Below are 12959 nucleotides of genomic sequence, written 5' to 3'. Positions count from 1 at the left end.
ATTTGTACTTGGGCCTCATCAGAATAAATCAGGCGAGCTGTGGATGCCTCAATGCAGCTCGTCTGTTGGGGATAGCTAAAATCTTATCCTCTTCCCTACTATATCTGGAGGCTCCTAATTTTTATTTGTTAACTGACACATCAGTGTGACTGAAATCAGCACCTCAGCAAAGTAAATGATATACCACTATTCCCATCTTTCATTGTGGCCCAATTTGGAGTTTCAGCATATTGTACCACCTAGTCATACTTATGTTTCTAAAAAGAAATGCCTAAAACAAAACTATCATTTTTGCACTAGGAATTCTAACTTATCCCTTGAGGAAACACCATCAAAATCACCTGGCTTTTGCTTCCTGAATACATCCACACCCAAATCAACTGAATTTAACTTATTTGGAAGAACAGCATTTGACACCCCAGAGCAGGTATTTTTTCCAACATGTAATAGCATTTTCAGATTTTTATTTATTTGGCCTAGAAGGGATTTTGGTATAATTTATATGATGATATTATTATGAAGTCAGATTCAGTTAGCAAAGAGTTAATTTCCAGAGGAACGCAAGCTATCTAGAAATAAATACAGAAAATGCTGGTAAACACTCAGCGGGACAGGCAACATCTGTGGAGAGAGAATCTGAGTAATCAGCCTCGTTATTAACTACTCCATGACAGCGGGGGGGGGGGATTAAAACAAGGAAGCGTCTCCAACCTGTCATGTCCACCAAGCCACGATCTCTGGCGCCCTCCCTCCCAATTGCCACTCTCTCCCCTCATCCTTCCCCACCAAGCCACAATGTCTGAGTCCCTCCCGATTGCCGCTCTCTCCCCGTTCCCCTCCCCCTCCCCCCCACTAAGCCCTCTGGCTCCCGAATGTCGGGAACCTTCCTGAAGGATCCCTGGCTGCGGCTTCCTGCTATTGGTTTTCTTGCCCAGCAGACGGCCAGCCTGTCAATTTGGCCGGCTGCTGGGCAGGAAACAGAAGAAAAAAATTATAATGAAGTGCTGCCCTTAAAATCAGCAGGACCATTACGTCCCCAGCCTTGCCGGGTTATCCCCGGACTACCACATTCCCCCACAGCCTCCCTGCCTCCCCGTAAATATCAGGGCCAACTTTTCAGGTCGATGACCTTTCATCAAAACAGGAAGATATTAGAGATGAACAGCTTTTAAGCAAGAAATGAACCTGGGAAATGGTGGTGGTGGGACGGTTTGGGGGGTGGGTGGGAAAGAATGGGCAATGAGGCCAGTCTGTGATAGGGTGGAGGGAAGGAGTGATTAAATGACAAAAGGGATGACGATGCATGGCAAAAGGGGATGGTAATGGGACAAGTAAAGAAACAAAAGATGGGTCCAGAGGGGGTGTAAATGGTTACAGCAGAATAGCAGAGGAGGAGGAGGGAAGCATGGAAAATATGGCAAAGAGGAGAAGAGATTGCCCAGGAATGTGGGGGAGAAAGGTGGGTAGGACACAGGGGTGCAGACCACTCTGCTGACCGTGCAGCGATAGGGGATCTCCACCCCAAGCATCAGCCGACACCTTTTCCACTCCCAGTGGCTCTGGTGCAGCCATCATATATTACCAGCACCTGCAGTCTAAGAAAATGGGAGCAGTGGTTAAGATCTAAATTTATTAAACTCGATGTTAAGACCAGAAGGCTGGTAAGTGCCTAATTGAAAAATGAGATGCTGTTCCTCGAGCTTTGGTTGAACATCATTGGAACAGTGTAGGAGGCCAAGGACCGAAAGGTCAGAGTGGGAGTGGGATGGAGAATTAAAATGGCAAGCGACCAGAAACTCACGGTCAAGCTTGCGTACTGCATGGAGATATTCAGCAATGCGATCACCCAATCTGCATTTGGTCTTCCCAATGCAGAGGCTACATCACAGCAAATAGAAACATAGAAACATAGAAACGTAAAAAATACAGTATACCAAGTGGGAAGAAGTACAAATAAATCGCCTGTTTCACCAGGAAAGAGTGTTTGGGGCTCTGGAAGGTGGGAATGGAGGAGATGAAAGGGCATCGCCAAGCTCTTGCATGGGAAGATACCAGGGAAAGGTGTTGGGGGTGATGGAAGAGTGGAGCAGGTGTCATAGAGGGAACATTCCTTTCAAAATGATGAAGTATTTGGTGGTGACATCACGCTAGAGATAGCAGAAGATGATCAGTTGAATGTGAAGGCTTGTAGGGTGGAAGGTGAGGACAAGGGGACCCTTTCATTGTTCTGGGAAGGAGGGGAAGGGGCGAGGGCAGAAGTGTGGGAAACGGGACGGACATGGTCGAGGGCCCTCTCAAGCACAGTGATGGGGAATCTAGAATGTTGTTGAAGTCAAATTAGTTGGAACATGCAACTGCATCAGAATTATGTATTCTCGCATACCAGATTAGATGAAAAAAATAGGGAGTTGTCCAGTTTTTTCCAGAGATATTCACACCTTTAATGTTGGAATGGTTTTCATTCAGGGGTGCCCAACAGGGGGCATAATTGAACAAGCAGTTTGGTTGCTGTAGTTCCACACCAATGGGAGCGGTTTCTCATTCAGGGCAGTAAGTTGGTTGGCAATAAATAAGTCATCAACACACAAAGCTGAGGAAGGAGTCAGAAATTAACCTTTACCTTTGTCTCTTTCTTGCAGTCTGGCAACGGCAGTCTGTAATAGGTTTGAGTTTTGTGTTTTTTAGATAAGTGCCGATCAGTTTAGGGATTTCTGACTTGTAAAGCATGTTTACGCCATAACAAAGAGAAAAGTTGCATAATCTGTTATTTTGATGGTATAGGGAATGATACAAAATAGGCAAATCTCATGGCTGAAGTGATATTCTGCTCATTCATATACTTCATGTAAAATAAACATGATTGTTGGTTCATGATTGGTTATGTCTCAGTTCACCCTCTGAAGATAGGAGAAACACATATTGAGTTGGGATAAATGGTTCATTCTCTGTTTGGCAACAAGTAACTAGTGGGGTGCCACAGGGATCATTTCTGGGACCCCAACTATTTGCAATCTATATTAATGACTTGGAAGAAGGGACTGAGTGTAACGTAGCCAAGTTTGCTGATGATGCAAAGATGGGAGGAAAAGCAATGTGTGAGGAGGACACAAAAAATCTGCAAAAGGACATAGACAGGCTAAGTGAGTGAGAAAAATTTGGCAGATGGACTATCATATTGGAAAGTGTGAGGTCATCACTTTGGCAGAAAAAATCAAAGAGCAAGTTATTATTTAAATGGAGAAAGATTGCAAAGTGCTGCAGTACAGTGGGACCTGGGGTACTTGTGCATGAAACACAAAAGGACAGTGTTGTATATGCATGCCTGTTTACTGTGTGATTATGCAACACTGTTCTGCAACACTGAATGTATCCTTACACTGTACACACCTTACCTGTACACCAGAGGGTGCTGCTGCTGGAGACCTAAGGGTTACCGGTAGCCCAGTATAAAAAGGAGCTCACAGCTTGTTGTCCTCACTCGAGGAGCTGCAGATAAAGGACTACAGGTCTACACAGTTTAAGTATCATACCCTGCCTCGTGGAGTCATTACTAAAGGTGCCTACATACACTACAGATAGTATGCAAGTGATCAGGAAGGCCAATGGTATCTTGGCCTTTATTGCAAAGGGGATGCAGTATAAAAGCAGGGAAGTCTTGCTACGGCTATACAAGGCATTGGTGAGGCCACACCTGGAATACTGCGTGCAGATTTGGTTTCCATATTGACGAAAGGATATACTTGCTTTGGAGGTAGTTCAGAGAAGATTCACTAGGTTGATTCTGGGGATGAGGGGGTTGACATATGAAGAAAGGTTGAGGAGGTTAGGCATCTACTCATTGGAATTCAGAAGAATGAGAGGTGATCTTATTGAAACGTATAAGATTATGAGGGGGCTTGACAAGGTGGATGCAGAGAGGATGTTTCCACTGATGGAGGAGACTAGAACTAGAAGGCATGATCTTAGAATAATGGTCCGCCCATTTAAGACAGAGATGAGGAGGAGTTTCTTCTCTCAGAGGGTTGTAAATCTGTGGAATTTGCTGCCTCAGAGAGCTGTGGAAGCTGGGACATTGAATAAGTTTAAGACAGAAATAGACAGTTTCTTGAGCGATAAGATGATAAGGGGTTATGGGGAGCGGGCGGGGAAGTGGAGCTGAGTCTATGATCAGATCAGCCATGATTTTATTGAATGGCGGAGCAGGCTCGAGGGGCCATATGGCCTACTCCTGTTCCTATTTCTTATGTTCTTATGTTCTTATGACACTTGCAAAATCACATTATTCAGTGTATACAATGAGCCAGTTTATTACTACTATCAAAGTTCATGATATAATTTACCTAGATACTGGGCAATAAATGTACTCTCCAGACTTAATATGCCTGGACAGAAAGCAAGAAAGAATTTGCATTTAATAAGCGTCATTCACGACCTCAGGACGTCCCAAATGCTCCACAGTCAATGAAGTATTTTTCAAGTGTAGTCATTGTTGTAATGTCGGAAATGCAAAGCCAATTTGCACACAGCAATGTCCCACAAACAGCAGTAGAATACATAACTAGATCATCTGTTTTTTAGATGTTGGTTGGGGAATAATTGTTGGCCAGGACACCTGAGCGAACTACCCTGCTCTTCTTTGAATAGTGCCATGGGATCTTTTATGTCCATCTGAGAGGGCAGACATTTGGTTTAACGTCTCATCTGAAACAAAGCACCTCCGACAGTGTAGCACTCTCTCAGTACTGCACTGAAGCGCTAGCCTAGATTACGTGGTCAAGAGTGAGATTTGAAACATAGAAACATAAAAACATAGAAAATGGGTGCAGCAGTAGGCCATTCGGCCCTTCGAGCCTGCACCACCATTCAATAAGATCCTAGATGATCATCACCTCAGTACCCCTTCTCTGCTTTCTCTCCATATCCTTTGATCCCTTTAGCCGTAAGGACCATATCTAACTCCCTCTTGAATATATCCAACAAACTTTCATCAACAACTCTCTGCAGCAGAGAATTCCACAGGTTAACAACTCTCTGAGTGAAGAAGTTTCGCCTCATCTCGGTCCTAAATGGCTTACCCCTTATCCTTAGACTTTGTCCCCTGGTTCTGGACTTCCTCAACATCGGGAACATTCTTGCTGCATCTAACCTGTCCAGTCCCATCAGTATTTTATATGTTTCTATCAGATCCCCTCTCATTCTTGTAAACTCCAGTGAATACAGGCCCATCCGATGCAGTGTCTCCTCATATGTCAGTCCTGCCATCCCGGAAATCAGTCTAGTGAACCTTCGCTGCACTCCCTCAATAACAAGAATGTCCTTCCTCAGATTAGGCGACCAAAACTGAACACAATATTCCAGGTGAGGCCTCACCAAGGCCCTGTACAACTGCAGTAAAACCTCCCTGCTCCTATACTCAAATTGCCTAGCTATGAAGGCCAACATGCCATTTGCCTTCTTCACCGCCTCCTGTACTTGCATGGCAACTTTCAACGACTGGCGTATCATGACACCCAGGTCTCGTTGCAACTCCCATTTTCCTAATCTGCCACCATTCAGATAATATTCTGCCTTCGTGTTTTTGCCACCAAAGTGGATAACCTCACATTTATCCACATTATACTGCATCTGTCATGCATTTGCCCACTCACTTAACCTGTCCAAGTCAACCTGCAGCCTCTTAGCATTCTCCTCACAGCTCACACTGCCACCCAGCTTAGTGTTATCTGCAAACTTGGAGATATTACACTCAATTCCTTCATCTAAATCATTGATGTATATTGTAAATAGCTGGGGTCCCAGCACTGAGCCCTGCGGCACCCCACTAGTCATAGCCTGCCATTCTGAAAAGGACCTGTTTATCCCGACTCTCTGCTTCCTGTCTACCAACCATTTCTCTATCCACGTCAATACATTACCCCCAATACCATGTGCTTTAATTTTGCACACCAATCTCTTGTGTACGACCTTGTCAAAAGCCTTTTGAAAGTCCAAATACACCCATATCCACTGGTTCTCCCCTGTCCACTCTACTAGTTACATCCTCAAAAGATTCTAGAAGATTTGTCAAGCATGATTTCCCGTTCATAAATCCATGCTGACTTGGACCGATCCTGTCACTGCTTTCTAATACGTTGTTATTTCATCTTTAATAATTGATTCCAACATTTTCCCCACCACTGATGTCAGGCTAACTGGTCTATAATTCCCCATTTTCTCTCTCCCGCCTTTCTTAAAAAGTGGTGTTACATTAGCTACCCTCTAGTCCATAGGAACTGATCCAGAGTCGATAGACTGTTGGAAAATGATCACCAATGCATCCACTATTTCTAGGGCCACTTCCTTAAGTACTCTGGGATACAGAATATCAGGCCCTGGGGATTTATCGGCCTTCAATCCCATCAATTTCCCTAACACAATTTCCTGACTAATAAGGATTTCCTTCAGTTCCTCCTTCTTCCTCGACCCTCTGTCCCCTAGTATTTCCGGAAGGTTATTTGTGTCTTCCTTCGTGAAGACAGAACCAAAGTATTTGTTCAATTGGTCTGCCATTTCTTTGTTTCCCCATTATAAATTCACCTGATTCTGACTGCAAGGGACCTATGTTTGTCTTGACTAATCTTTTTCTCTTCACATATCTATAGAAGCTTTTCCAGTCAGTTTTTATGTTCCCAGCAAGCTTCCTTTCATACTCTATTTTCCCCCTCCTAATTAAACTCTTCGTCCTCCTCTGCTGAGTTCTCAATTTCTCCCAGTCCTCAGGTTTGCTGCTTTTTCTGGCTAATTTATATGCCTCTTCCTTGGATTTAACACTATCCTTAATTTCCCTTGTTAGCCACGGTTGAGCCACCTTCTCCGTTTTATTTTTACTCCAGACCAGGATGTATAATTGTTGAAGTTCATCCATGTGATCCTTAAATGTTTGCCATTGACTATCCACAGTCAACCCTTTAAATATCATTCGCCAGTCTATTCTAGCCAATTCACGTCTCATACCATTGAAGTTACCTTTCCCTAAGTTCAGGACCCTAGTCTCTGAATTAACACTGTCACTCTCCATCTTAATAAAGAATTCTACCATATTATGGTCACTCTTTCCCAAGGGGCCTCGCACAACAAGATTGCTAATTAGTCCTTTCTCATTACACATCACCCAGTCCAGGATGGCCAGCCCTCTAGTTGGTTCCTCGACATATTGGTCTAGAAAACCATCCTTAATACACTCCAGGAAATCCTCTTCCACCGTATTGCTACCAATTTGGTTAGCCCAATCTATATGTAGATTAAAGTCGCCCATGATAACTGCTTACCCTTATTACCCGCATCCCTAATTTCTTGTTTGATGCTGTCCCCAACCTCACTACTACTGTTTGGTGGTTTATACACAACTACCACTAGCGTTTTCTGCCCTTTGGTATTCCGCAGCTCTACCCATACAGATTCCACATCATCCAAGCTAATGTCCTTCCTTACTATTGCGTTAATTTCCTCTGTAACCAGCAACGCTACCTCACCTCCTTTTCCTTTTTGTCTATCCTTCCTGAATGTTGAATACCCCTGGATGTTGAGTTCCCAGCCTTGGTCACCCTGGAGCCATGTCTCCGTAATGCCAATTATATCATATTCGTTAATAGCTGCCTGTGCAGTTAATTTGTTCACCTTATTAACCTGGATCAACTGGGCATGTATCCACTGGAGTTTAGAAGATTGAGAGGGGATCTCATCGAAACATATACATTTCTGATGGGATTGGAGAAGTTAGAGGCAGGAAGAATGTTCCCGTTGCTGGGGAGTTCCAGAACCAGGTGTCACAGTCTAAAATTAAGACGTAAGCCATTTAGGACCTAGATAAGGAGAAACTTCTTCACTCAGAGAGAGGTTAACCTGTGGAATTCTCTGCCGCAGAAAGTTTTTGAGGCCAGTTCGTTAGATATATTCAAAAGGGAGTTACACATATAGCCCTTACGGCCAAAGGGATCAAGTGGTATGGAGAGAAAGCAGGAAAGGGGTACTGAGGTTGAATGATCAGCCATGATCTTATTGAATGGCGGTGCAGGCTCGAAGGGCTGAATGGCCTGCTCCTGCACCTCATTTCTAAGTTTCTATGTTTCTATGTTTATTACGAATACTCCTCGCATTGAGGCACAGAGAATTCAGGCTTGTCTTTTTAACACACTTTGCCCCTTTAGAATTTTGCTGTAACATGGCCCTTTTTGATTTTTGCCTTGGGTTTCTCTGCCCTCCACTTTTACTTTTCTTCTTTCTATCTTTTGCTTCTGCCCCCATTCTACTTCCCTCTGTCTCCCTGCATAGGTTCCCATCCCCCTGCCATATTAGTTTAACCCCTCCTGACCCCACATCCTGATGTCTATTTTGTCCCCCTTTTTGAATATGGGCACTATGCTAGCCTGTTTGCAGTCTACTGGCAACTTATCATCGCAGAGCTGGTCTCCAGTCGTCTTGGTTAATCCTTGCCACTGGACCAAGATCAAGCTCTGTCAAGCCCGTATGGTGGCTGGTATGCAACGGCCACCACATGTTAAAAAAATCCACGGACAGGCATTTTCCACCCTTCAACATGTAGTTCGGGACCTGGAATATCAGCTCCTTTGAAACACCTGTGAACTCATCCCTCTTTGGCGTGGAAGCAAGTCATCCTCGATACGAGGGACTGCCTATGAATGACTGAATCATAATGATTATCAGTGCTTCATAATGATTGTCAGTGTCTCAGAAATCTCGTCCCTGGTCTCTCTTAGAACTCTTGGATAAATGCCATCTAACCGTGGGGAGTTATTTGTTTTGAGCTCTTTTAGTCTGTCTGGTGATCACGTTCAATTCCTTTGTTCTCAGTTTCAAGCTTGGTCCCATTACAATCCAGTTCATTAGATAAAAATGTGAACCTAGGCCATGCTTTCTTCCTGTTAGCCTGGAACTTTATTCTGGATATCTTGGAATCTATGTGTATACGAAGAAGATTTAAAATTTTGCAGCAATTGCAAATTTTGTCACTAAAGGATCGCACCTTTGATTACAACTTTACTATATGTGAAAAGTGTACTTCCATTTATATAGCCAGCTTCTTTGACATTTGGATTAGTCTAACATGCATATATTTGTATTAACGTATATGGAGATGGAATTTTTCAAAGAATCTAAAATGTATGTTTTGTGTAAGCAATTAGAGAGGTGTCTTCTATTCCTTGTCGACATAAAAGAAATGTCACCTAATCAATTTTAAATCAGCATATCACCTTAAACTGAAATGCCTTCTTAGAAAGCTTTTGAAAGGAAGGTCAGTCTAGAAAATCCCCTGAAGCCACAGGCATTTTCCTTCTGATTTTCCAGATTGAATAGGTTATAATTTACTGCAAGTAATAATGAGTAATCTACCTTTTCCTGCTACTTTAATTATCATAATTATCAGATTGTTAGTATGTTTAAAAATAATCATTTCACTACATTTCAGGTGACTGACAATCAGATGTCTGATAATCAGTTTGAGTTCTCAACTTTGTTCTTCAAGAAAACGGTAAAAATCAATGCTGTTGTAAACTTTTATAACAAGTTGGCTCACATGAATAAAAAGGAAAGAAAGACTTGTATTTCTATAGCACCTTTCACGGGCACCGGACATCTAAAGCGCATTACAGCCAATGAAGAATGAAGTACCATTTTGAAGTGTAGTCACTGTTATAATCATCATCATCATCATCATAGGCGGTCCCTCGAACGAGGATGACTTGCTTCTAATTTTGCATGTCACCAACATCGCACATGTAGAATTCTAAGAATAGTTAGGTAATTGAGAAAGAAAAAAATTCCATTAGTCACAGGTGGATTCAGATCCAGGCCAAGAGATGGAATAAATGCACTACCTTGAGAGAAACTATCATGAATGTTTTGTAGTGGAGAAACAATAATGGCATTATCATTGGTGCAAGACACTTTTCACCCGGGGAGGGGGGGCACTCGCGGCTCCCAGGGAATTGCCCGGGAGTTTGCCATGGTTGCGTCGCGCCCCGCAAGTAACGCCCATAATGTTCCTGATTGCGCCCCGTTAGCACCATGGGTCCCAACCCTAAAGGAAGTGGAGCCCGCGATATTGTACTCCACTTCCTTTGAGGGGTGTTAAGCCCAATTTAGTGGCCGGTGCGGGACTTTCACGCCTAGCGCAGGAATTCCCATCCCGAGCAGGTTACTGCCACCAATCGGGGTGCAGGGGAATTTCACCCCCTTTGTATTTGACCTAGAACAGTAGATGCACAAGTAAGATCATAAGAAATAGGAGCAGGAGTAAGCCATATGACCCCTCGAGCCTGCTTTGCCATTCATAAAATCATGATTGATCTTTTATCTCAACTCTACTTTCCCGCCCTATCCCCATATCTCATAGAGACCATTGGGGAGAAATTTGGGTCGTTAGCGGCCCCAAAGGGTCACAAACGACTTTTTGCCCTGGCGCGACACCGCTACTGATTCCTGCAGCAAATTCCACAAGAGTTAAATGGCGGTGCTAACTGGTAGCACCTCACTCCTACCGGTAGCGCCCGGTATCAAAATTCCCTCGAGTCTGGAGTGGTCCCAGTGGATTGGAAAACTGCAAATATAACACCGTTATTTAAAAAAGGAGGGAGACAGAAAGCAGGAAGCTGTAGACTAGTTAGCCTAACATCTGTCATTGGGTAAATACTAGAGTCCATTTGTTATGTCTTGTGGAGTTATTCTGAACTACAAAGGGATATAGATAGGCTCAGTGAGGTACAGCAAGTAATTAGGAAGGCAAATAGAATGTTGCCATTTATTGCAAGGGGGATGGAGTATAAAAGTAGGGAAGTCCTGCTACAACTGTGCAGGGTATTGGTGAGACCACACCTAGAGTACTGCATACAGTTTTTGTCTCCTTATTTAAGGAGGGATATACTTGCATTGGAGGCAGTTCAGAGAAGGTTCACTAGGTTGATTCCTGAGGTGAAGGTGTTGACTTATGAAGAAAGGTTGAGCAGGTTGGGCCTATACTCATTAGAGTTTAGAAGACTTAGAGGTGATCTTATTGAAACATATAAGATACTGAGGGGGCTCGACAATGTAGATACAGAGAGGAACTTTCCACTCGAGGGTGAATCTAGAACTAGGGAGCATAGTTTAAGAATAAGGGGTAATGCATTTAGAACTGAGGGTCATAAATCTGTGGAATTCTCTGCCCAGAGAACTGTGGAGGCTGGGTCATTGAATATATTTAAGGTGGAGAGTGATAGATTTTTGAACAATAAGGGAGTGAAGGGTTATGGGGAGTGGGCAGGTAAGTGGAGCTGAGCCCAAAATCAGATCAGCCATGATCTTATTAAATGGCGGAGCAGGCTCGAGGGGCCCAATGACCTACTCATTTTCCTATTTCTTATGTTCTTATGGGCCGCTGCACCACGATGACAATGTCATCACCACATGCATCAACCCGTTTTCGCCCCCGAGCGAAAATTCGGCAGCACCCCGTTAAGCTGCCGCGGGCACATGTCAAGATGTATGCCGCTCACGGGACTAAAATTAAAGGGGGGGTGCGGCCTTCTTGCTTGTAGATCGCGGGGTCCGTGCCGCGATCTTGCAGCCGGGCACTCTATTTGTGTGCCGGGCTACTGCCACGGTACCCTACTCCTTTGTGGTCCAGCGATGGCCTCGTTTCCCTCCCACAGAGTCACCAGTTGGCCCTCCCCTTTAATGGAAGGGAGGGCCCTGTCTTCCCACCAGCGCCACATGTCCCACCGTGTAGTGCTGGAATCTTCACATCCCTTTGCGCCCCAGCCCTGCAGTTCCCAATATAGCTTATGGGGTGGGATTTCCGCGTCTCGTGTAGGAACTCCTGCCTTGCAGTTGTTACCGCTCCCGGGCAGTACAAAATTTCTGTCCGTATTTTCTTCGATCTCTATGATCTGAACCCGCCCGCAACTAATGGAATTTTTTCTCTCTCTCTCAATACCTAACTATTCTTAGAATCCTGCACATGATCATTCACATTACAAACTCATTTTGTTCTCCATAATGGCCTGGATGTTTCTGAAAGCTTGCACCATTACTATGACACAGATTTTCCATGAAATTATAGCTACAAAAAATCATCGAGTTCTATTTTATTAAGTTTCTGAGTGGCCTCATTCATATGACTCTTCACAACTTGCAATTGCTTTTTGAATTAGCTTTTCTCTGCATCCTTCCTTTGTTAAATTGTTGATTTATAATTAATATCTGAACCATATGTGATGTACAAAGCAATCAACAATCTATTTTCAGGAAATATCCCATAAAAACGTTCTCTCTCCATACAAAACATACAATTTTAACTGCAAAAATGTACATGTCTAAAATTTGTAATTAAGTTTATGTTAAGCTTCCTGATCTTGATTATGTCATCATAGGGAAACACTGAACACAGGCCAGGTGCTACCTCACAAGGAAAGAGGAGCAGTTAGAGACCAAATGCCTCAAGGTTATTTTTAGTATTGGAAGAGGGGTAGGAGTTGGTCATTTGTCTGCATCGAAGCTGGAAGAAATATGTATGCCTCAGAAATAGATAAAGAGATGTAATAAAATAAAAATTAGAAATAAAAAAATAAAAAGCTTAAATTAGCAATTTTTAAATTAGAAATACTTGACAAATTGGGTCTGTTTTCATTAGAACAGATAAGATTTTGATATAGGTGTTTAAAATTATGAAGGGATGAGAAACAGAAAATAGAAACAGTCTATTTCCAGTAACTGAGGCATCTAGAATGAGGGGACATAGGCCGTAAATTTACCAGCGCTGAGAGGGCGGGATCGGAGGCGGGTCAGCTGTCAACCCTCTTCCACGCTAGTTTCCCATGTGTTGGGTATGTCACCGCTGAACAGACCCGACACCAAGTGGCAAGGAAAGCAATTTAGATTATTAAGAGGCTGTTAAAAGGCAATTAAACACCATTTTGCACTGT

General features: G+C 43.4%; 1 protein-coding gene across 4 annotated transcripts in view; it reads left to right on the top strand.

The window, feature by feature from the left end:
* Positions 1–12959, top strand: part of LOC139263407 (protein SIX6OS1-like) — a 198743-nt gene that overhangs the window by 182538 nt on the left and 3246 nt on the right. For all 4 annotated transcript variants that reach the window (XM_070879466.1, XM_070879464.1, XM_070879462.1 and 1 more), the window contains 2 exons: positions 301–427; positions 9467–9529. In XM_070879466.1, coding sequence (XP_070735567.1) covers positions 301–427; positions 9467–9529 — 190 coding nt within the window. The remainder of the gene's footprint in view (positions 1–300; positions 428–9466; positions 9530–12959) is intronic.

Source organism: Pristiophorus japonicus, chromosome 4 (genome assembly GCF_044704955.1).
Source record: "Pristiophorus japonicus isolate sPriJap1 chromosome 4, sPriJap1.hap1, whole genome shotgun sequence".
NCBI lineage: Eukaryota > Metazoa > Chordata > Chondrichthyes > Pristiophoridae > Pristiophorus > Pristiophorus japonicus.
Note: the sequence above shows the minus strand (reverse complement) of the source record. Positions and strands in the feature narration are given on the sequence as shown.